Here is a 26,539-nt window from a genome sequence, read left to right as displayed (position 1 = left end):
CTATTCACTATGGGAACTCCTTCCCTGGGCTATTCACTATGGGAACTCCTTCCCTGGGCTATTCACTATGGGAACTCCTTCCCTGGGCTATTCGCTATGGGAACTCCTTCCCTGGGCTATTCAACATCGTGTTGAATTAAATCGCGCCCACAGACCCCTAAGTCTTAGGGCCTGATTCTGAGTCGGACAGGTGCCAGGGCCCCCAGCCCCAAAATGCTGAGACCACGCACACCTCAGTACGCAATGCCACTACAAAGCGGTACACACTGTACTCATGGGGGGCAGATTCAATTAGCCATGGTGTTTACCGGGCAATTTGCCCCATAGATTCTAGTGACTGATACTGATATCTATGGGTTACCCCACGCATTAAGCTCCTAAGGCTGCGAGGAAAAATCTACATGAAGTGCCCCCTCTGGGCAAAAATGTGAGGAATCTCCAACAGGTAACATAAATCCTCTTAACTTAAAGAATAACTTGTGGGGGGAAAGGGGGAGGGGGAAGGGAAAAGGGTAGAGGAGGAGTGTAGCCGCTGACTGTCAAATATGGTAAAGGGAGAATTACATAGAAAGGACAATGAAACAATGTTTAGAAAGAGTTCAGCCTCAAAATGTAGCGTCCAGTTAGTAAGTAACTCCCAGGGCTTCCGTTTGTGTTAAGGTAGGGGAGGAACAACTCAACTTCTCCAAACCAATGACTCTTGAACACAGCATCTCTCAAACATTGGTCTATCTATCTATTCTATCTATATTAAGGGTTCTACAAAATACACATCTTGTCTTTAGGGTTAATTCTAAATAAGGTCATCCAAGGATTCATAGAAACGGCAAGATAAAAGTGATGGGGTTTTCATGTTGTGTGTAGCTCACCTTGGAGATTGCTGGGATGGATAGCCGTACCCTCCACCAATACTACCCATCCCTTTCTGGGACTTCTTATGTTTGGGTGTAGAAAGAGGACCTGGAGCGAAAACCATATCTATTCTGGGAAGGAAGAAAAAGAGAAGAATCTGTAATAAACAGCAGTTTTGTGCATCCAGAAAAGTCACTTGATTATTCTAGAGGGAATCCACAATCAATCCTACCTAGATGGGGCCACTACGTCTTCCCACCTCTCAGGTTCTAGTGGACCGTTCCCTGTTTCTTTTCCTCTTAGTGAAGACTCCTTCAATTATGCTGCTAATTTTAGGAAAACATTTAAATACTCTAGAAAAGTCTTCATCAACCCTCCAATCGAGGTGCACGTACACTGCAATGAGGAAGTGTATGCTGGATATATATGTATATGGTACATGTGTGGTGGGGGCAGCCACCAGAGCGCTCATGCTTGGAATGGACCCTGCTCTGCTCTTTTGAGAGCAGTATTGGGGGCCCTAGGAGATGAGAGTGATATTCCCCGGTAATGCCTGTTCCACTATTCACTAATTATTACTGGAATAAACACACAGGGCCTGATTCAGACACGCTCGGGTGTTGATGGTCGGGCACTGCGCGTGCGCGAGCCCCGGAGCGAGTGAGAAATCACTCGCTCCGGGGCTCGCTACAAGACGGGGCAGCTGTTGATGTTGATCGACAGCTCACCCCGTTTTGTAGGCGGGTCGGGGGTGTGGCTGCACAAATGGAGGCGTTCCCGTAGGAACGCCTGCCATTTGTGAGTGGCCCTACTGACATCACACGTGATGTCAGTAGTGAACTTCCTGCTCTACTAGAGCAAGAAGTTCATTGGGGCTTGCGGTGGACGAGACCCTACTACAAGTGTCTCGTCGCAAGCCCGAACGTCGCGATAATCGCGACCATCACCAGGCCGCCAGCACAAGCTGTGGGTGGTCACCCACAGCTATGTGAGCGGCCTGGAGGCGGATTTTTTTCTTTAAATCCGCCCTGATTCAGAGCGAGCGCTTGCAAACAGTGAGCGCCTCTGAATCAGGACCACAGTTCAATCTGCTGTCTTGGAGTATCTCATACAGTGTAAGACATACAGTACAGTAAGTGTATTCTATATATAGAAGCAGTCGTGGTGATAATTTGAGAACAATTAAACATCCAAGTCAATACATATAATTCAAGACCTAAAAGGTTTTTTATTAAGAAAAATAAATAAATCATACACAAAGTATTTATCATATGTTACAATAATAAAAAATAGAACAATGCCTATTAATCTCAATATAAAACCATTATAGCAACCTGTGGTGGTAACATAGCAATGCACGTAATGTTAATTGTAAAGCCCCTGCTGTTTTGAAGGGTAAATGTGACAGGATATCCAGAAATGAAGGATAGAAACAAGCTCCAACATGTAATGAAGGGGAGTAGCTGGGAGAAGGGAGAGAGCAATCGGGGGAAGTTAGTCACCCCAAGATCTCCCTGTTAGTTGTACTCAACCCCAGTGAAGCAAGGGGTAATTGTTTTGTAGAAACAGAGTTATTGGACAAGAGTATGGATAATCAGTACCTCAGTGAGTCCTGTCTGCTGCGGCAGAAGCTGCGGACTGAATAATAAAAGATTCCTCCGTGTGAGCTCCTATGCTCCAGCAAAAGTGATGAATAGCTCCCAGATATTTCTCAAAGACGCCTTCTGCTCCTGCAGTGTTAGAGCATTACCGTCAGGTAAGGAAACAGTCTCCGTCCTCCGTCTCCATCCTCAAGGCCTTGACAAAGACGTTTGTGACGTTGAAACGCGTAGGTACTGCCTGTATTAATTGTACCCCTTGGGACTGCCAGGATCCAGCTCATATCGTTACATCTTCACGGCAAACTAGCCTCCTCCTAGACTTGAACCTCCGCAAGTTAGCCGCCTACAGACACCAGGCGACTACCCTTCACACCCGTGCCTGCACATTCACTTGAGCCGGCGTGAGTAGAGAGGACGGAGACGGAGGACGGAGACTGTTTCCTTACCTGACGGTAATGCTCTAACACTGCAGGAGCAGAAGGCGTCTTTGAGAAATATCTGGGAGCTATTCATCACTTTTGCTGGAGCATAGGAGCTCACACGGAGGAATCTTTTATTATTCAGTCCGCAGCTTCTGCCGCAGCAGACAGGACTCACTGAGGTACTGATTATCCATACTCTTGTCCAATAACTCTGTTTCTACAAAACAATTACCCCTTGCTTCACTGGGGTTGAGTACAACTAACAGGGAGATCTTGGGGTGACTAACTTCCCCCGATTGCTCTCTCCCTTCTCCCAGCTACTCCCCTTCATTACATGTTGGAGCTTGTTTCTATCCTTCATTTCTGGATATCCTGTCACATTTACCCTTCAAAACAGCAGGGGCTTTACAATTAACATTACGTGCATTGCTATGTTACCACCACAGGTTGCTATAATTGTTTTATATTAAGATTAATAGGCATTGTTCTATTTTTTATTATTGTAACATATGATAAATACTTTGTGTATGACTTATTTATTTTTCTTAATAAAAAACCTTTTAGGTCTTGAATTATATGTATTGACTTGGATGTTTAATTGTTCTCAAATTATTACCACAACTGCTTCTATATATTGCACTTTTTCTCTTATGAGGCTGACTACCTCATTTCAGTCGTTAGGATATAATTAGATTTTTATCTCAAGAAGCGCCTGGGTCTTTTTTCGGTTGTTTAACAGTAAGTGTATTCTGCCAGTTTATGGAGCTCTGATTATTCCTCACTTGTATTTGCAGAGAGAACACGGGTACTTAATTAATGCACCTCTTCATGTCTAGAGAGACATCCCATGTAGTGCTGTACCAATGTGTCAGATGACCTTCGTAGAAAGTCAGACAACATTGACTGGACCCTGATGGCAGACAAGATACGGCTACAAATGATTTAAAATAACTGGCTGAGGGGCCTATTTACTGAGCTGTGTTAGGAGATAAAGTGAACGGTTATAAGGTACCCGCCAATCAGCTCCTAACTGCCATGTCACAGGCTGTGTTTGAAAAATAGCAGTTAGGAGCTGATTGGCTGGTACCTTATCGCCGTTCACTTTATCTCCTAACACAGCTTAGTAAATAGACCCCTAAGGCTGGTGCCACACCTGAGTATTGGAGTAAAAAGTAGCAGATATGTAAAATCTATGGGATCTGTTTTTAACCAACAGAACCAGCTGCACCCAAAGCTTCTAAAGGTGCATTCACACACTGGCCGATATTTTATACGGCTGAACGATATCGTTATCATTCGGTCGTTCAGTATATCGTGCAGTGTGTATGTATCATCGACCAACGATGTGCGCTCCCGCGGGTCGTTGTCGCTCATCGGCCGTACCTGCATGGAAACCTGACGACGTCAGGTTGTTAAAGTACACTAAAATACAAGTCCGCACAAGTTCAATATAATCTAGAAATAATAATTATCAGCATGCAGTGTTCAAAAGACACATAGAAAACCAACATTTAGGTCTATCCCAACTGTAAAATTCATTGGATGACTCCAGGTTGGTGGTGCACCCACAAAATTTGTGTAGAACACATGACAAGGGTTTAGAGATATTTCTCTGCAGAGAGCATAGAAATATATCTAAACAAAGACAAAAAAGCCTTGGGCGGGGCACCCTCGGAAAAAACAATATAAGCAATATAAACAATCTGTAAGTGATATGGTGAAAATAAATTAAAACTTAACATTTTTTCTTACCTAAAATAAGACTTCTCTCTTGACAATAATTGCAATATATAACAAATAACAAATGACAAAATAAACACCCACAGAGAGTGTATGAGAGAAATGTCAGGTTGTTGCAGGTTCGGGGATGAGGGGGGTGCCCAGTACACTGAACGACATCGTACATGATATCGTTCAATGTGTGTGCTCAATGTCGGGGACACACTAGACGATATCGCTCATGCAGCGAATCCTTTAGTGTGAATATACCTTAACGCTCACGAAGGTCCACGTGAAACAGTCTCACCCAGCCCAATGTTCTAGGCTGTCACACGCAAGCTGTACACAGTTATGGGATTTGTTTCCCCAGATATCAGTTACATTTATTGGGGCTTCAGTTGCATTTACCACATTAGGTTATATGCTTCTAGCAGTATATTATAGTGATATTATCAAACGTTCGGTTGAAACCAATTGCGGGACTATGGGATTCCCAAGCCATGGACATCATTGTGTAACTCTGCGGAGAAGTGGAGGACTGGTGGAGAAATTGCCCATAGCAACCAAACAGCTACTACTGTACCTCATACTTGCCGACTATCTGGCTGCCCCTTCCGGGAGGGAGCAGCCCAATCGGCATAACTGAGGGGCGTGAGCAGCAGGCGGGGGCGGCCAGATGACAAGTGTTTGCGGGCAGGGCGGGGGCGGAGCCATGTGATCGCATCATTTTGGCCCCGCTTCTGCTACACACTGCCAATATTACAGGCAGTGTGAAGCAGGGGGTGGGGCCAAAATGACTCGATCACGTGGCTCCACCACCCCACCCCACCCCCGCTGCAGGGGGGTTATACATGTAATTGCGAGGAGATAGGAGGGGTCGGCAGCTTGCCTGCCTTTCCGGGAGGTCGGGAGCGACACCCGATTTTTGGGAGGCTCCCGACCAAATCGGGAGGGTAGGCAAGTCTGCTGTACCTATCATTTTATGCAAGGCACCTGACAGTAAAATCTGGCTACAGTAGAACCTGGTTGGTTGCTATAGGAAACAAACGACTCCACTCTTTAGGAGATTTGATACATTTCCCTATTACAGAAATGCAGGCTGTAAGGAGTTGCAGCTCTATCCATTTAGCTTTGTGGCATAATAATTAGCATTGTGCACACTCAGGACCATATTCAGAGGCGGCCGTACGGTCTACGACCGCACGGCCGCCTCGATGTTTGGCCAGTGCGCATGCGCACGAGGGAGCCGGCTCCCTCGTGCGCATGCGTGAGACTCTCTACGACCGACAGCGCCGGTCGTAGCGGGTCTCTTTCCAAAGGGGGCGAGCTGTCGATGTTGTTGTTGACATCGACAGCTCGCCCTGTTTGGAAGGCGGGCCGGGGGGGTGGCAGCCCAAACGGAGGCGTTCCCATGGGAACGCCTACCATTTGGGGGAGGCCCCACTGACATCACAAGTGATGTCAGTGGAGAGCTTCCGGCTCTGACAGAGCCAGAAGCTCTCCGGGGCTTACGACAAGTGAGACCCTACCCTAGGGTCTCATCGTAAGCCCCGATGGTCGCGATGGTCTCTGACCATCGCGACCATCACCCGAGCGGTCGTTAGAGCTGTGGGTGTAAACCCACAGCCTAACGACCGAAACAGAGGCGGGCTGTCAGGATGCAAGCGGCCGCCCAGTTTCTGAGCGACCGCTTGCATCCTCCGACCGCCTCTGAATGAGGCCCTCAGCTCTGGGGCCTTCAGCTTGGCTATGACTAAGAAGTTATCTGTGTGCAGTTTGCTCACGAGTTTCCTACCAGGTTAACTTCTGGTTAAACTGACCCAAGTGTACGTTTTCTATGGTATTATAGACCCCACTGAGACAGAAACTAATGTGACTAAGAGAAAAGCATTCTCAGTACACAGGGCCATAGAGCGGCACTAGGCGCTGTAGGGTGTGTGGCCTAAATGTGGACGCGTGGTCACGCCCCTACACATAAAAAAAAGAGAAACATTAGTGCGCGCTGCGCAGGTGGGAACCATGCTCCCCTCAGCCAGGGGCAGATCCAGGTAGGGGGTAGGCAATCAGTGCACATCAGGCAGTTGCAGGTAGAGAGGAGACTGCTGCTTCGCCCAGCAGCAGCAGCCGCCCTGGATCCTCATCAGTCCAGAACACAGCAGCATGTGTTGGGCTGGGGAGAGAGGCTGCTGTCGCCGAGAGGTACGAAGGGGGGGAGGGGGGGGCTGACTCAGGCCCCTCCAATTATCCTGGGCCCGGGTAATTAATACCCGCTCCCCTCTCCCCTCTTGGTGCTCCTGTTTTTACAGCGCAACAGAATATGTTATTGCTATAGGTATAATAGATAGAATAATCAGCAAATGTGCACCAGCAGGGCAAAGTCTCCAGGATAGCAGAATTTCTGGCATGGAATTCTCACAGTTCAACTGGTTGGGGGCAGGAGGCAGCAGCGTATTAACAGTATGGCACACACTGGGGGGTCCCCAAACGGTATACAATCGGGAAACCGGCTGCCTTAATACCGGCAGCCGGCTTCCCAACTGTCAAATACTGGCGAGGGTGAAATACCGGGCGTCTACATGTAGACGCCTGACATTTCCCCGATGCCGGGAGACAGGCGCCCGGCATCCCGATCGAAGGGATGCCAGGCGCCGTGAGCGGACAGCCACCTTAGGTTTAGGGCACCCGGGGGGGACTTAGGGTTAGGCACCACCCCGGGAGGGTTAGGGTTAGGCCAGGGGGAGGGAGGGTTAGGGTTAGGCACCCCCGGGGGGGGACTTAGGGTTAGGCACCCCCCCGGGGGACTTGGGTTTAGGCAGCGGGGAAGGCGGGATTAGGGCTAGGCACTTAGAGGGGGGATTAGGGTTAGGCACTTGGGGGGGAGGTTAGGGTTAGGCACCCCTAAGGAGGGTTACAGTTAGGGGGTTAGGTTAGGTTAGCATATACTTACCTTAGCGGCGATCGGCATTTCCAGCGCTGTCGGGCTTCCGCTGCCGGGCTTTGCTCATCTGTCGGCCAGGCGCTGCCGGGAATCGAACCGCCGGCTGCATATTTCATACCGATTCCCCCCAAACATACCTACAACACCAGAATGGGGGGGTGACTGTGTCAAATGTGAACTGGGGTCACGACAGTGTGTTTAACACGTGTGGTGCTGGGAGTATTTACACATTAGGCTTTTTCAATAACATCATCCGCATCTCATTTTCACTGTTTTATTATTAGGGGCTTCCACAAATTAGTTGCCCTGGGGCCCCACAAACCTCAATCTGGCCCTAGCAGGGGGTGCTTCTTAAATAAAAACATTTTTTTTTTTTGCTGTAATTAGCCTTTCGCTGTAATTTCTGCAAAGAGCTAATGATTTTTTAAGAAATTAACAAATTAAAAACAAACAAGATAAAAAATAAATCATCTGAAAACAGAAAAATTTTAACTGGTTTAGTAAGAATGAAACACAAAGTCACAATATTAATTGTTTCTTTCATGTAGCGAAAAAAAACCCAGAGAGAATGAACAATGACTATATAATTGGCTAAAGGTGCACATCCACATGTTGACTAGGGAAAGACAGTATGATTATGACAGCGTAATTGTACAGTCGTTCCCCTACCCCTGCAGTGCCTACACTGAATGATCAGTCGCTCAGTGCAGGCACCCTCCAACATCCCCGAACATGGTCATGTCGTTATCAGGAGATTGACCAGCATGTTCGGGCGATGATTGATGTTGGAAACGACCAGCGGGAGCGCGCATCGACATGCCCAATTTGTGCCCGATTAACGAGCGATTGAATGATAACGATGTCGTTATCATTCAATCGCTCTGTTTAATCGGATATAGTGGATGTGCGCCTTAAAAAAAAGTAATTTTGCCAGTGTCTAATCATTGTCAAAGTAATAAGTCCATCAAAGCAATGTTGAACTTTTTTCTCGAGGAAAAAAAGTATCATGATAGAAAAAAAAAAATGTAAAAGAAACAAAATAATATGTGCAAAATATTCCAATCCAAGCAATAAAACAGTGAAATAATGAGAAATGCCAGCTATAAAAACTAATGTCCTGATGGCTTCACCTATGACATCTTTGCATCACAAAGTTTGTAGTTAGAAAGTCTATATGGACAGATTCCAGCTGACACATGACGTGTGTCCCAAATGGACGGGAATTCTCATTTTTGACTGTTGAAAGGAAAAAGACATATTCTGCCTTGTAGTCACGGAACAATGAGACTGCTTGGAATGAGTAAGTTGCTTACAGTATAAAACTAATTTAACATTACATATTCAGTTTTGACTGGGATTGCTCTTCGGAGGTCAACAAAGCCTAAAACTAAGGGTTATGGCAGTGATGACGCGTTTCACCATAGCACACCCTGCACTTCACCAGCAACTCACGGTGAGATTTACAAAAATATCCGCATGTGTGGCTTGTTACCGTTTGTATGGATTCCAGGTCACAAAACTACCAATATGTCTTGATGTGGGACTTTTACTTTGATCAATCAGATGTTTTCCAAACTGCACAAAAAACAGCATTTAAAATCATTGGCCCTCATTCAGAGCCGCTCGCAATTAGCGCTCGCTCGTTCATAAAAAGGGGGTGGCTATTCAAATGAACCGTTCGCTCTTTGCGGTCTGTTGTCGCCTCCATGTCTGAACGAGCGAGCAAAACATACGCTCGTTTATTTGATAAAAACGCACCCTGGCCGCTCGCATCATACGTCATGTCCGCTATTTATTAGATTAATCGAGTACATCGAACAGCGTCTGAACTGCTCGCTATTCTTGTGGTTGGTTTTTTCAACCACAATATTGCGAGCAGTTCTGACTATAAAATAACCCAGTGACGTGGTGAATGACGCTGCTGTATTAATTATGCACACCCATAAAACGCCCGCTTTGACCTTTAAGCACGCCTGCGTTCAGATCTCCACTCCCCGTTTTCAAGCACCTTCTCCTGTTACCACCCACATACGCCTCATTCTGTCACTCAAATTAGCAGGCACTCGCTATATAGCGAACAAACGATTTTCGGCCGCACTGACTGGTTCGCGCATGCGTACTAAAAACCGTACGCATGCGCAGATGTGCAAATATCGCTCGGAACGAGCGTACTACCGCTTACGAGCGGCTCTGAATGAGGGCCATAGTTTGCAAAGACCGCATTTTGATTTATCTTGACCAAAGAAACTTGCATTGTAAGTTCTGTGAGCCTTCAAATACCGTACATAAAGCCTAATTCTGTGGTTTGTCTATAACTACGATAGTGGGGGGTCAGTGCACACGCAGGACCCAATCTGCACGTCTTCTCATGCAGTGCCCCTTGAGCCACAGTCTGATTGACAAGCTGTGACCGTTTGGAGGTGGGGTGGAGAGTGGGGGCTTGTCGTCTCTGTTTTCTGGGGGTGTCAACTGTGAATCAGGCCAATAATGTACAAAAGTATTTTTATTCTTGATTCATTCTGATCTTACCTTGACTGGAGGTATTTAATCCTAGAGAGCATATCCAGATGGCCAGCAGAATATTGCTCTATGACATCCTTCACATCATAAGGCCGCAGGGTCTCCTTAAATTTTTTCTTATGTAAAAGGAATTGCAGTATTCTGTGTGTAAGACAAGGCCATTTATGCGGTGATTCAAAGCAACAGCAAAAACATTTGAGACACGAGGCACTGTATACTGCCTATTCATTTGCTAGAAACAAGTTGCATCTGGGATATGAGGCACTAAATAGGGACATAGGGGTCTATGTACGAAGCCTTGGAGAAAGATAAAGTGGATGGAGATAAAGTACCAACCGATCAGCTCCTAGCTGTCACTTTACAGGACGTGTTTGAAAAATGACAGTTAGAAGTTGACTGGCTGGGAAAGTAGCCGACATCCCGGCGTGCGGGATGCCGACGGTCGGGATCCCGACAGCCGGAGTGTTAGGGTGAGGTTAGGGTTAGGTTGCGGGGTTAGGGTTAGGCAACGGGTAGGGAGTGTTAGGATTAGGGTGTGGGGAGGGGGACGCTAGGTTTAGGCACCGGGGAAGGGGTGTTAGGTTTAGGGTGCGGGGACAGGGAGGTTAGGTTTAGGCACCGGGGAAGGGGTGTTAGGTATAGGGTGCGGGGACAGTGGGGTTAGGTTTAGGCACTAGGGTGGGGGGGTTACAGTTAGGCAACAAGGAGGGTGGGTTAGGGCAGGGGTTAGAAAGGTACTCACTGTCTCTTCCTAGGGTAACGGGATTTTGGCTGTTGGTATTCTGACCAGCGGTGTCCCGACAGCCGGGATTCCATACCCAACCCGATTGGCTGGTGTTTTAGCTCTTTCCACTTTATCTCTCTTCAAGGCTTAGTACATAGACCCCATAGTAGGCTACACCCCCAAATACTCAAACCATGCCATGGGTAGCTTTTGCTGTAGTCTCTGCATTAAAGCCAGTTCTATCAAGACAGTGGCTCTTTCTCATAAGGGCACCAAAAATAAACAGATCAGCCTACACTATACACACATGACTGAAGAGCACAGAGAGAAGCCAGAACATCAAAGCAATGTATTTATTTAATACCGGAAGTGGGTTTATACAGAGCAATGCATCTACAGTATAAACTCCTTCAAGGACGGCTGTTACTGCAAATTATTTCCAACAGAGACCCTGTCCCAGTTTGTTCTCCATAATATGCTTCACTGGTTCCAAATCACACGATGGAGACTCTGATTTGTGTTATATATTATATATACAGTATACACACGCACACACTACATATACAGTATACAAGTGTAAAATAATGGACATCATGCTGCTTTACAAGCCGCGTATTCACAGGTTTTCCCGGTTAAGGGAGGATGGATGGAATTATTCAGCGCACCTAGAAGCACGGATGGCGACTTTTATCGTAGGGATTAAATCCTCCACCAGGAATTCATTACTGTAGCCAGCTTCAGCCATGGGATCTCCCGCTGTCCCAGCATCTAGAGAGAGGATAAGGGAGTTATCTGGACGTGTGTGCAGAGACAAGAATACAATCAGACCTCGCCACAGAGGGATTTGTGCTTCTGTCAGACAGAAAATGTTTATTCCCTTATTGTGTATTACGGCTCACTTGCGGGGACTCAGCTGTCACAGTATTCCCTTTCTGTAATCAGCTCAGGACTGCAGGAGATAAGCCTGTGTCTGGTCTGTGGCCTGTCTATTATTCAGCAGGATGTAGATACAGTAAATAGGCTGAAGAAAATGTTGTCACAAAGCTCAGATGCCTGTACGCGGGGCCGTAGCTAGGGTAGTGCGGCCGGTGCCATCGCACAGGGCACCACAGGTCAGGGGGCGCTGTTTGGGCCTGTCAAATTTCTGTTTATTATCATTCTTGCTTGTAGCTTCCTCTTATTTCATCCCCAGCATCTCCTGTCCTCCCCTATCTCTTCCCCATGAAGCCATGGCCTTTTTTTCTGGGTGCATTATGTCCTTTGAAAAATGATGGGGGCGCCAATGCTCTTTCTGGCACAGGGCACGAAAAAGTCTAATTACGGCTCTGCCTGCACGTCTATCACCATGCACCCAACGACTTCTAAAGTGGGGGGGAGGGGGTCACCCAGATACCAATGTTCCTGGAGAGCCTGGCAGATTGAGCGGAGTCTATGTGGTTGAAAGGATACAAAATCCTGGTCTCCTTACTACCTACAGTATATGCACTGAAACTGAGATATCATTTTGAAGCTACATACTGTAAGTTTGTTAATTGCGCATTTTTGAAGGTGAGCTCGCATCACAGAGGCGCCGCACATCTTTGCATTCATGTTTTCCCACCACCTTGGAGGTAGCGATAATTGGTCATCACCAACTACTGTACTTTTGACGGGATGTTTTTTTCTCAAAAGGGTTGATAGTCATATATACTGACTTTAAATCACAATAAAAACAAATCTACCGTCACTGTGCAAAGCGCCTACACCGATACACTATAAAATGACTATATGAGCGGGCCATTAAATTAGTTGCATAGTTGGCTCAGGCTACATCTATGTCTTGATGTGTTATTCTCGCCAAGCAGGAGCTACAGTAACTGGAACGTGTAGGGTAGTGTTAAAAATGTCAAAACAATGCGCCTGCAGACATGTGGATAACCGTGACCTCATTGGCTCTGCCTTGCATGTTAATCAGCCAATCCAAACAGTTTATTTCTGCAAAAGAAGTCTGCAAATCTGTCAGTCATCCTCTAACTGCTCAGCTAGATAGGCGCATCCCCCGAACATGGGAACCTGATGCAGAGGGGCAGGGAGCTTGGTGGACATATTATTAATTTATATATACAGCCACTGATAATGATCGGGCCTGGGACTGACTCGCACGCATCTCTGTATGTGACCGCAATCTGGATGCTGATATTTTGCTAATAGACAATGGGTCTGATTCAGACATATATGTTCAACCAAGGATAAACGCACATCTCCGATGTTTAGTGGTCTGCGACTGCGCAGGACCCGTTCTGAGTATGTGCGGAATGGGTACTGCAATCTTGCACGCAGACCCCCCCAAGCTGCAGCATGATTGACATGCTGCGGCGTTTGGGGGCCAGAGGGGGGGGGGGCGTGCCTGGTGACACACCTCTGTTTTACGATGAGGGACGAGGCCAGGGTCTGCAGATTCCTGGCCTCTTGCATGACCAGGCACTGGCCAGGCTGCGGGTAGCTTCAGATCCCACAGCCCAAACAAAGAAGCAACCATCAGTCACGATGGTGATCCCACCCTGCGTTGGTCGCAGTGCTGGGCTCGCAAACGCAGCAAGGGGGTGTCTGACACCTCCTTCTGCATTTGCATCTGAGATCTGTGGCATAACTAGGGTATTTGGAGCCCAGGGCAAGTAAAAAAATGGAGCCCCCCCCTGGCGTGGTCACATGCCACAAGGGGCATGTCCACTGGAAAATAGGGGCATGGCAACATGACATACCACCGTTTCTCGTCACTCTGGGAACATTCCTTTACATTCCATATGCACCTTAATGCCCCAAGTAGTAGTGCCCCTCTTGCAATGACCACTGTAGTGGTGCCCCTTATGCAATGTCCCCAGTACACGTCCATGATTACTAGAACGCGTGATGGGTGCAAGAGAGCCTCCTGAAACAGGCGTCCCCTCAGCATACACACGACTCAAAATAGGACGTGGTACTGGCTACACGCACACGGCACTACCATGTGACGGTTATCTTTCTCAGTACCCTACAAGCTGACAATCGGAAACATTCATTTCCGGTATGCAGGGAAGCGGCCAGGATGCGTCCGACTCAAGAGTCGCCTGGAGAAACGCGACACATGGGCAGTTTGATAAAAATTGCTAGATGCTGCCACATACGGAGCTGTATATGACTCATGAATCAGGACCATTATCGGGAAATAGTGGCTTTTATTTGCTCTTTAAGGTCACTTGCCGACACAGGGTCTAAGCATAAGCTTCAACATAAAGATCTCGGCGTAAGTTTTGTATGCGGCTTTTAAATATAAGTTCCTCTGTGTCTTTGCAGGGATGCTGTCTGAGGCACATGATTTGCCTCCAGCCATTTTGAACCTGACACAGACCAAACAATCAAACATGATCCAACCAATCAACAAGACTAGGGTGCGGAGCTACTGTCACTACAGGATATTACCAGCGGTGACACTTTGGTGACACCCGGGTGCGGCAGGCAGGACTCCTCTCACGAAGCCATGCCCCCTTATGTGTGCCAATCTTGGGGGAGTGACGGCACACAGTGGGCATACCCAGCATTCCAGCAGCTGCTGGTGGCAGCCCACAACCTCTCCCCTGCCTCTCTCTGCATTGTGGCTGCTCGGTGACACCATCCGACGGGGTGACACCAAAATAGCAGTGCAGCTCTGCGATTTTGGTGTCCGCTCCTCGGATGGTGTCACCCGGTGCGGCCCATACCCCCCTGGTGATGCCAGTGGATATTACATTCCTGGGCAAGTCTGTTTAGTTCTTGTTAGAGCTCCTCAGTATAGGTCTCCTGTACACCACTGAACGTGCTGGAGAAACAGCCTCATTCCAAAAATGGGAGAAAAAAAAATTAAAGCAATTCCACATGTACAAATATGCAAATAAGCCCCCTTCAGTTTTTTTTAACTTCGATTTCTTTAAATGGCAGAGATTTGACTCAATGATCTACTGGTCGACCAGTTAAAGTATGACACAGGCTAATGCAGAGAGTGGATTCCACATATTGACAGACTGTTTCTCTCTTGTTAGAACTCATCACTGTAGGATAAAGATTACTGCTAATAATATAAGAACCTTTATAAGCTATATTCCCGGTCATAAAATATGCAATGATCATCATAGGCAGCTTCAAGTAAAGGAATATACTGTAAGACATTGGTTCTCAAACTCGGTCCTCAGGACCCCACACAGTTCACGTTTTCCAGGTCACCCAGCAGGTGCACAGATGTATTCATTACTCACTGACACATTTGAAATGATTCACAGGTGGAGCTAATAATTTCACTTGTGATTCTGTGAGGAGACCTGGAAAACATGCACTGTTTGGTATCCTGAGGACCGAATTTGAGAACCTGTGCTTTAAGCCATTTCTACAGAACTCTCCCAAATTGTCTTGTGTTGTAGTACCACTGCAATCTAATGGGTGTCTGCCGAGAATATTGGGATTAAAGTGAAGCAAATGTGAACTGTATTTATGTATGAGATCATCATGTTACCTTCTGAGCTCTGCCAAAACGCGTAAGCTTTCATCCTCAGTGCAGTGCGGAAACGTTCCTTGTTGCTCAGACCAATGTTTTTGGGCTCCTTGGAGGGGCTCTCTTCTACACCTTCAACGTTTAATGGGGAAAATGTTTTTGCTTTAGGACTGGTACCACGCGGGTTTGAGAGTCTTACTCGATCCAAAAGGCTCCACCTTTGACTAAAAAGAGATGGAACATGTATGGTAAATGGGAGGCGCCTGCAAATGAAGCACCATAATCTCAGAGCACATTTGTTATACAGAATTCCAGATGTTGGGATCTTGGAGAGCATAAATAATCATTGGACTAGGCACAGGTGCTGCTGCCATTTCTCCTCCAGTGCCTGATTCAGACCCGGTCGCTAAGCTGCGCTCGCTCGCTAGGGGCGATTATCGCACATCTACGCATGCGTATGCATCAAAGTACGCATGCGTGAACCAGTCACTGCGGCCAGGGATCGTGCGCTCACAGTACACAGACTGGACGCTACTTTGAGTGACAGATAGCACCGTCTGTGGGTGGGGACAGGGGAAGGTGCTTGTGAATGGGGAGTGGTTGTGCGAACGCAGGCGTGTCTGAGCGTCAAAAAGGAGTTTAATGGGTGTGCATAATTAGCAAAGTAGCATCATTGAACACGTCACTTGGTTGTATTTGAGCCTGAACTGATCGCAGTGCTTGCGGTGGGGTAGGGGCTACCTCAAGGTCTGCAAGCAGCTCCGATGGCTCTAGATGTTACCGATTAATCAGACACTTCCCGGGGATGACGTCTGCTACGATAGAAAGGTGGGCAGCTTTATACACCTGCGTACACTCACTGCCGTCGCTCCCTAAGACATAGATGGCATCCTTAAGTCACACAGTGCGTTCGCGGAATTTGCATACCCGGCCCGAGCAACGAGCGATCGCATTTTAGCGAGCAGGTCTGAATCAGGGCCTGAATGCAATAGCAGGCATACTGCTCGTGGGTGTAGCTGCTATGAAGCCGCAGATATAGAGTACGGCAAACCAGCATAGCAACTGTGCATGGGGAGTGTGTGTAAAATTAGCAAACGTGGCTGCTAATATGATGCATGGACAGTCATTTATAAAATGAGATATTTTCGTGATGAGACTCTAACTGTAGCTAAATGCTGACATATCCCCTAACAGCTTACATTACAGTACCTTATTGCGTGCAATAATGTTGCAGACAGCAGCCTTCTTCAAAGCACACTGCACAAGAACCAATGCAATAACAGTGAGAATAACCAGAGCCATCAGAATGGGATGTGTGCAGCACCTGAATATGTTATGCTGCAGCATGTTACAATTCGTCTTGATGCGTGCGTATGAAACGACTAGCTAGTCGCGCTACATGACATATGGACGCTTGACCAGTATATACACATCTGTATCAAAGAGGCAAAAAATCTCTATTGTCGTCAAAAACTGACTTTTTGGAACTTTTTTGTTTCCATTTTAACCGAAACATCCGGCAGTAAATTGCTGGCATTCTCTTGAACTTGTACTCAGAACACTGCAATGCTGTTCTGCTATCGCCGTCTCAGAGTGGCAATAACAGATCGGAATCATTTGAAGAAAGCATTACTGTTTGAACTAAGCATTTAAGTACTTTTTAAATTAAAAAAAAAATGAAAACATTTTTATCTACTTTTACACTTTACAATGGTTAGTTAACCATTTAAAATCGATAAACATCGATTAACATCGATGTTGTGGTTCTGGGGCTACATCACACATTTACTAGCACAATTTTTTATTTGTTTTTTTTTAAGTATTAGTAAATGTGTGATTTAGCCCCAGAAACATAACATTGATGTTGATCGATATTTATCGAATTTAAATAGATCAAAATCGATAAAAATTAACCTTTAGTAATTATGGGCCTGATTCAGAGCCGCTCGTAAGCGGCCGCTCGTTCGCTCCGAGCGATGTTTGCACAACTGCGCATGCGTACGGATCGCTATACGCATGCGCGAACCAGTCAGTGCGGTCGAAATTCATGTGCTCGCAAAATAGCGAATGCCTGATTATTTGAGTGACAGAAAGAGGCGTATGTGGGTGGTAACAGGGGAAGGTGCTTGAAAACGGGGAGTGGAGATCCGAACGCAGGCGTGCTTAAAGGTCAAAACGGGCGTTTTATGGGTGTGCATAATTAAAACAGCAGCGTCATTGATCACGTCACTTGGTTGTTTTATAGTCAGAACTGCTCGCAAAATTGTGGTAGCAAAAACCAACCACAAGAATAGCGAGCAGCTCATACCCTGGTTGATGTACTCGATTAATCTAATAAATAGCGGACATGACGTAGGATGCGAACGGCCAGGGGGCGTAGTTTCCCAAAAAACGACCGCAAGTTTTGTTCACTCGTTCAGACTTAGAGGCGTGAACAGACCGCAAACAGCGAACGGTTCATTTGAATAGCCACCCCTATTTTCTGGACGAGCGAGCGCAAATAGCGACCGGCTCTGAATCAGGCCCTATATCCGTTAGCCTGCATTGCGGGGAAAGCTGAGTATCGCCCGCAATAAGGGGGTCATTCAGACCCACTCGCGAGCGGCAGTCCGCTCGCAAGTGGGTCGATGGTCCCCACTGCGCATGCGTACGACAGAGGGAGCTCCGTCGTGCGCATGCGCGAGACCCGACGAGCGAAGGACTTTCCTTCGCTCGGAGTGTCTCATCAAAGGGGGCGTGCTGTCGATGGTGACTTACAGCACGCCCCCTTTGGTGGGCGTGCCGGGGGCGTGCCTGCCAGACGGAGGCGTTCCCATGGGAATGCCTACCATCTGAAGCCGGCCCCACTGACATCACTAGTGATGTCAGTGGGAGTGATTTTGGCTCTGATAGAGCCAAAATCACTCCTGGCCTTGCGGTTGAGAAACCCAACCGCAGGCTTTCACTCGCAGTTCCGATGGTCGCGATGGTCAAGACCATCGCGACCATCATTTTGCACGCTCGTATATGCTGTGGGTGGTGACCCACAGCTATACGAGCGTCCAGGAGGACGCTCCATTTTAATGGAGGTGGGCCCTGATTCAGAGCGAGCGCTCTGGTCAGAGCGTCCGGCTCTGAATCAGGGCCTATATCCATTAGCCTGCATTGCGGGGAAAGCTGAGTATCGCCCGCAATAAGTGCCAACGAAAAAAAAAATCTGCCTTTCCGCAACAATTAAGAACCTATTGGTAGGGATGGATATCGGAAACAGACGGGTGGCAACCATGGATGTTCCAGATCCAATGGAAATGCTTTTCATATGAATACTGGCCTTGCAGTGGGTGCCATTGGATGCTTCTTTCCGATGCTGATCTGATGGCTGCCGGCTGGCATACAGCCGCTGACACCCGGACAAGGTTTTTGCAGCAAAGCTCATTTCAGCATGTGCAAAGCTCTGGTTTCTTTTGCGCATTGAATGGTTTGCATGCCATAGCAACTAGCCATGAAGCCCGGTCACCACTGTCCATCCCCCTACCTATTGGTTAATAAGCCCCTAAACAGGGGTCAGACTTCCCAAATCAACTAGGGAAAACCGGAAGTTTCAATAATTCATTACCACCAGAGGGGGCACAATACGGAATCGTGGTGTGTTCACCACTGTACAAATAGGGATCAATTTACTAACTTTGGAACTCATTCAGACCCGCTCGCTAGATGCGTTCCTTCGCACCCAGCGTATGCAAATTTGGATAAGTGACGCCACGGCAGACGATTGCACGGAAAGGCATAAGCACGCCCTCTATGTCTTGGCACGCGATCACTTTGTGTATGCAGACACCCCCACCAGCTTGTCTTAAGACGCCCACTAGCACACGTCATTTCCAGGAAGTGTATGCAACCATCGGTACATCGTGTACCATCGGAAGCGAACGCAGTGCTTGAGGTAGACTATACCCTACCTCAAGCACTGCGATCACTTGTGTGTAAAAAACAGCCAGGTGACTTGTACTATGACGCTTCCTTTTAATTATGCACACCTCTGAAACGGCGTTGTTTCGGTCAGGCACGCCTGCGTTCTCATCTACACTCCCCCGTTTCTAGTGGCCAGCCCCTATTACCACCCACAAACGGCTTCTCCTGTCACTCACTCTGCTGGGCTGTCTAAGCTCGGCGAGCGAACACTTCCCGATCTTTCGCAGTGGTTTGCACATGCGCATAATGCGAACCATCGGCAGCTACGAGCGAACGCATCTTAGTGACCGGGTCTGAATCAGGTCCTATGTTCAAAACTGCACTAAAACCATAGGAACAAGTCAGTCTCTGACCAAAAGGTTTGACATTGGTTACATGTTATTTAAGGGCCTTATTCATTATGGATCGCTATTGCGATTGCGGCTGCGATTATGCATGCAATTCTGCTGCGAAAACATGCTAATGATTGCAATCGCAATTCTGTCGCAGTGCCAGCATAGAGACGCCCACTACCGCTATCTCACCGCCGTAATACCTTGCAGTGCTGCGTACACATTGGAAACATCGAGTACCATCGGCCCCTCACTCACAATTACAACAGGTCAGACCTTACTCAGAAATTGCTAACCTCGTTGCACGCAGTGAGTACACAAGCTGCGTATGCCATCACAGTGGCTAATTTATGCACGCCCATGCCACGGCGTTCAAACGGACAGACACGCCTGCGTTACTCCGACCACTCCCCTGTCACCACCCCCAAACGCTGCCCTTACGTTACTCACTCTGCGATGGCTTAGTATCTGCGTGAGTGATCGCAGAGCAATCGCAATGCTAACTCACGCACGCTCACTGCGATGCGTACGTCATGCTGATTCAGGCTCTAGGTTCAGGGCATCTCTCGATACATCAGTGACCCAGTATTTGTAACTGTGGATTGGAGATGAACACAAATACGGGCCGTCCAGATCCATGGCCATACCCGATAATAGTGCACTATATTTTATTTAGCAACAGCTAAATATTGCAACATACTGTATTTGGGCACCTTAAGGGGTCTATTTACTAAGCAGTGTTAGGAGACAGAGTGAAAAGTGGTAAGAAAGTGATAAGGTGCCAGCCAATCAGCTCCCAACCGTCATTTTTCAAACATAGGGGTCTATTTACTAAGCAGTGTTAGGAGACAGAGGGTCTGATTCAGAGCCGGACGCTATTTGCGCTCGCTCGTTCAGAAAAAGGGGCTGGCTATTTAAATTGGCCGTTTGCTCTTTGCGGTCTGTTGACGCCTCTATGTCTGGACAAGCGAACAGAACATGCGGTCGTTATTTTGAAAAAACGCCCCCTGGCCGCTCGCATCATACGTCATGTCCGCTATTTATTAGATTAATCGAGTACATCGAACGGCGTATGAACTGCTCGCTATTCTTGTGGTTGCATTTTCCTACCACAATCATGCGAGCAGTTCTGGCTAAAAGACACCCAACTGACGTGGTCGATGACGCTGCTTTGTTAATTATGCACACCCTTAAAACACCCGTTTTGACCTTTTGGCACGCCTGCGTTCTGATCTCCACTCCCCGTTTTCAAGCACCTTCCCCTGTTACCACCCACAAACGCCTCCTCCTGTCACTCAAATTAGCAGGCATTCGCTATTTTGCGAGCACACGATTTTCAACCGCACTGACTGGTCCGCGCATGCGTACTAAAACCCGTACGCATGCGCAGTTGTGCAAACATCGCTCGGAGCGAACGAGCAGCCGCTTACGAGCGGCTCTGAATCAGGGCCAGAGTGAAAAGTGATAAGAAAGTGATAAGGTGCCAGCCAATCAGTTCCCAACTGTCATTTTTCAAACACAGCCTGTGAGATGACAGTTGGGAGCTGATTGGCTGGTACCTTATCACTTTTCACTCTGGCTCCTAACACTGCTTAGTAAATAGACCCCTAAGTATTTAAAACATTATGTAAATGTTTGCAATTTCATTATAACAGACAAAGAGCAGCTGTAAATAAATATACATAATAGTTTTCTTTAGATCATTCAATAGAAAGATGCGTCATTATTCAGAAATGAATTCGGGCAGTGGGGGTGTTTTGTCTGTATTCGCAACAAATATTCACTCCAATTAATTCAGAAAACAAAAAAAAAACCCTATGTAACCAAACTGAATGTAAAATTGTACTTTATCCCTGCAGAATTGATTAGGAAGTGAAAAAGAAGCCGCAGTTTTCTAATTATACATTTCACAGTCTGAGATATCTTTATGGAAATAATAGGAATGTTCGCTTGGTGTAAATGGCTGTGCGCAGCGTGTCATTAGCAAATAAAGGAGAAACTGCCTGGCAATCATTTGTAGAGAAAACAAATTAACGCGCTGATTATAACAGAGCTAAATATTTACTTAGAGGAACAACTTTGCAAAATTCCAGTGCAAGGAGATATTGGACACTTTTTATTCATTTCTCCAGAATGAAAAACATTTGCGGGAATTCCTCATGGAAATGATAACGGGCAGATTATAAACACGGCTTAATTAATTAATTAAGGCTTCAGGTGTGCAACTCTGCGTCTAGAAATACAATTTTTTTCCCCCGTGTTCACTTCTGATTTTGAGCCTCTGCAGGGGTAGTGGAAATTATCCATTTACTGAGTGCCCGCAGAAAAGATCTGCCACCCAGAAGGGGCATTGGCTTGCTGTCACCATGGCAGTACTGTGTGTACAACGTAACCCAAGGGCGGGGTGGGGGTGGGGACTGAGCTCTAATGGGCAGTGATTGCATATAAGGCTGGGCATTAGTTGGCTCTATAAAGGGGCTGTTCATGCTGGGCTTAAACAGACTGCCATGTATGTTTGTATAAAGGTATGTCTAGTGTTCTTTACACTGTGTTCTTCATAAAAGTCTTAACGACTGAAATGTTGAACGAACGTTCCCTTGGTTGGTGTGATTCTTCATTACAAGACTCGTGAGTGACGCTGCCTTTGCTACATTGTTAGTGTAGAGTGCTGGCTCAAGTTTGCTATATATATATATATATATATATACTTGCTGCCTTGCTAACTGGATGCTATATGCAGATAAGTGGCAGAAGGCGGCACTCGGGGGTTAAACAACTGTGTTTATTTGTGACGTTTCAGAGAAAGGGCCGAATTCAATTAGAGGCAAAAAGCCACGATCTGCAAAAAGTTTTCGCCGATTTGCTCTGTTTGTCTGTTTTCCGCTTTTCACTCTATTCAATTCCTGCGCGAAAACTCCTTAGGCAAAAACAGGCGAATAAGTTTCTCCACCCAGAGGCAGGCGACATTAGGTGCAAGATCTCTATTTTGGGGTACAAATTTGGGGACTTGATTCAGAACCCTTTGCCCCCACCACCCCCCAATGACTAATAAGGCTAAAAAAAAATTAAACTTAAAACACAACAAAAACAATTTTTGGGCAAAAATTGAAAAAGTGTTGGAATATGGGTAAAAAGTAGGGGGCCTGGTATATTATGGGGCGGGGCTATAAGTTTGAGAAAGGTGTTTTTAGGTTTGCAGGAGGCTGCAGCAGGTGTATTTTTAAGATTTTTTAAATCTTCACTTTAATGACACCAAATTATACTAGTGCCCATTTCCATGTACCCAAAATGTAACTACTTATTTTTCTAAAAAAAAATTGCTTTATATAACATTTTCACACTTATGCATATAACAGCCTTTTCACTCAATTTAAGATCACTAAATACCTTTATTAGGGTTATTAATACTCTTCTATATTGACTCCCAGGGTCAGTTACGCTTTTTATGGGGTACAGACTGATTTCCCCCAAATATGCTGTCCTTTTCACTAGTTTCGTTATTCACTACATTCGCCTATCCCCGTTTTCGCCTGTTTTGGAATTGAATTGGGAGAAAAGCGCATGGTGGAAACATCGCGTCCAAACAGGCGAATGAGGCAAAATCATTGCGCTTTTCGCCAATCGCTGCTTTTCGCCTTTAATTGAATACGGCCCGAAGTGTCTCCTTCCTCAGGACGCACAAAAGTAAAAAACACCTTTGTATACCTAGCCTTGTAGCAGCTGAGTGCCGACTTCTTGCACTTACATATACCTGTATACAGATTGCGAAAAAGTCCACCATTCCGTAACAGAATGTAGCATACATCTCATCCTGGAATGGATAGAAGCATCATTATAGTATAAAGACCTGATGGCCCTTTCGGTGTACAAGCTCCAGTATAATATACATTTCTCTCAATCTTTTTACTTCCAATTTAGCAACTTTTGCAGTTAATTAGGCTGAAATAATTACTAGCAAAACATCAGTCTCATTAAATAATGCATTCATTTAGCACAGGTAGCACAGGTAACTGTAAGCAATGAAATGGGTCTGCAAGCTCCTATCTTATCAATTCAGGACTGAAAATGTTCTGTAACGCATCTTTCTGTCATTCATCTGGCAATTTGCAGATAGTTATAAAAGCCGGCGTAAATAAATGATAACTCGGCATAGGTAAAATTAAATATCAACCAATGACATCTAAAGAAAAGTGTCACCTAGTGGCCAAAGTACCATAAAATGGTATTTATGTAGATGGATTAATACGTAATTTCAAGGTGACTTATGAATGAGGATAAAAGATGCGCATGTACACAGCAGGGGCAGCCATTTTGGAGGCTGAACCCATGTGAACATAGACTATTGGTTCACTACCAGCTACATCAGTGCTGACATCACTGCTATCTAGAGAACTGATTGGCTGCATTTTTAGGTCTATTGGTTCAGGCCACAAAATGGCCTCCTGTGCTGTTTGTGGGCAATGTGTGTAATCTACTATTTAAGAAGTTCAATGCATTCAAGATTATTATTAAATAAAAGTTCAAGTCAAAAAAAGGAATGGGTTAATGCAGATTTGGAAATTAATAATAACTCGATCACTGGTACAGACACCTATCCAGTGAAGGAGGTAATACATGCAGCTACTGTATCAGAGCTATGCAGGCACTTAATAAAACACATGCTTCAATAAAGTGTTTAACAAGCTCATGCAATAATACTACATTCACCTGTGTACATAGCTGTGTACTATATCTCATCTATAGTATAGGCAACAGTCTATATATATAATAAAAATCGTTCTGGCCTGCATATCCTACAACCTGAAAACTCATGTGTCTTTCGTCTCTTTTGATTGACACCATACTCACCCAGGATGTACAGGAGACTCCCAAATTCCAGGGAGTTCTCCCTGACTCCTGTGAAAGCAGGGAAACCACCCAGATCCCACCCACTTCTCTAGGGAAGGGACTGTGAATCTGGCTCTGCCCCCGGTGGCCTGATGCTGCATTACAACATGAAGGTAGGCGCATGGTGACACAAATCATAATACACTCCCTGCACTTGCTGCTTGGATCCTCATCTCCAGGATCTCCTAGAGTTATGATTAACACTGAAGTGCTTTCTGCACGCTGGTCTACTCATCTCTTAAGATGTCCCTGGTTGACATGATTAGTGATAAATGAGCTCCTGTGTTTGCAAACATAGGTAACGAGCTGTATGCATAGGATGTGGTATGAAAAGATGACATTCAGAATGTTGATACCAGAATGCCGGCAGTTTCTGAATGTCGACATGGACATTAGCTCGACTACCAATATGTCAACGTAGTTAAATTGTCTATATGTTCATAATATTGACATTTAACTTCCTAATGTGAGTATCCACACGGCTTCATGCCTATAGTTGCACCGCTGACTGGTTTTCTGTATAGCAGCACCTGCACCACTATTCTGGGTACACAGGATCCATCAGCTTTTTTCTCCAAAAATAAAGAAAATCCAATAATTTTTTGCGTCAGCACTAAGGCCCTCATTCAGAGGCGGTCGGAGGATGCAAGCGGTCGCTCAGAAACTGGGCGGCCGCTTGCATCCTGACCGGCCGCCTCTGTTTCGGTCGTTAGACTGTGGGTTTACACCCACAGCTCTAACGACCGCTAGGGTGATGGTTGCGATGGTCATAGACCATCGCGACCATCAGGGCTTACGACGAGACCCTAGGGTAGGGTCTCACTTGTCGTAAGCCCCGGAGAGCTTCTGGCTCTGTCAGAGCCGGAAGCTCTCCACTGACATCACTAGTGATGTCAGTGGGGCCTCCCCCAAACGGCAGGCGTTCCCATGGGAACGCCTCCGTTTGGGCTGCCACCCCCCCGGCCCGCCTTCCAAACGTGGCGAGCTGTCAATCAACATCCACAGCTCGCCTCCTTTGGAAAGAGACCCGCTACGACCGGCGCTGTCGGTCGTAGCGGGTCTCACGCATGCGCACGAAGGAGCCGTCTCCCACGTGCGCATGCGCACTGGACAAACATCGAGGCGGCCGAGCGGTCGTAGACCTCATTCAGAGGCGGCCATTAGTTGCAAGCCGTCGCACTGAATCAGGGCGGTCGCTTGCATCCTGAACGACCGCCTCCTTAACACCCACAGCTCTAGAGATCGACATGGGTGATGGTCAAGACCATCGCGACCATCGGGGCTTACGACCAGACCCTAAGGTTGGGTCTGGGCACTCGTATGCCCCAGGGAGCTTCCTGCTCTGATCGAGCAGGAAGCTCCCCACTGACATCAGCAATGATGTCAGTGGGGCCGCCCCCAAACGGCAGGCATTCTGGCGGGAACGCCTCAGTTTGGGTAGGCGCATCCGTCGCTAGCCGGGTCTCGCGCATGCGCACGACGGAGCCGGCTCCGTCGTGCGCATGCCAAGTGGGGCAACATCGAGTCGGTTGCGAACGCTCAGTGCTCGCGACCGACTCTGAATGACCCCCTAAGCCCATTTGCTAATACTCACCTGGGGTATTTATTTATCACATAAGTCCTTGCCTGGAGTCCAGCTGTGCGCTGTTAAAGGGACTGACTCAATGCCGCAATTTTTTAAATAACTCCTATGACGGATGGTTTATACAGAGTGCTCGCACAAATACGCTGATGAGATCGAGGCGAGCGCTGTCAGGAATGTGGCGGAAAAGTGCAGGCTGTTCCTGGGAGGTGGCTCCTAATGAACGCAAAAAAGCGCTGATTAGTGGGCATGCTATGCGAGTGTGGCGGATGTGTTAGTACAACCGGCTGCGCTTACAGACGCACAGCCGCAAGCATAGGAGGCAGACAATGCACCTGCCACAGAGCTGGTGCAATTTTCCATGGTGCAACCGATGGTGGTGTCTAAGGACACACCAATCGGTATTACAGCGTGCACGGGTGCTAAAAGTGGGCGTCTCAGTCCTTGCACATTTGGCCGCGCACATATGTACACCAAGGAAGGAGTTTGTGGCGGCATTTTCATAAAGTCGCAGGCGTTTGCCCATAGACA

General features: G+C 46.9%; 1 protein-coding gene across 1 annotated transcript in view; it reads right to left on the bottom strand.

Annotated features, from left to right (window-relative positions):
- Positions 1-26,539, bottom strand: part of KCNQ3 (potassium voltage-gated channel subfamily Q member 3) — a 306,708-nt gene that overhangs the window by 24,334 nt on the left and 255,835 nt on the right. The window contains exons 10-13 of the mRNA XM_088449700.1: positions 15,278-15,480; positions 11,442-11,544; positions 10,062-10,193; positions 870-983 (exon numbers count right to left, since the gene is read on the bottom strand). Coding sequence (XP_088305826.1) covers positions 870-983; positions 10,062-10,193; positions 11,442-11,544; positions 15,278-15,480 — 552 coding nt within the window. The remainder of the gene's footprint in view (positions 1-869; positions 984-10,061; positions 10,194-11,441; positions 11,545-15,277; positions 15,481-26,539) is intronic.

This window comes from Taudactylus pleione, unplaced genomic scaffold (assembly GCF_031769625.1).
Source record: "Taudactylus pleione unplaced genomic scaffold, aTauple2 ptg000493l, whole genome shotgun sequence".
In the NCBI taxonomy this organism is placed as follows: domain Eukaryota; kingdom Metazoa; phylum Chordata; class Amphibia; order Anura; family Myobatrachidae; genus Taudactylus; species Taudactylus pleione.
The sequence above is the reverse complement of the archived record's forward strand: the minus strand, read 5'-3'. Positions and strand labels throughout refer to the sequence as shown.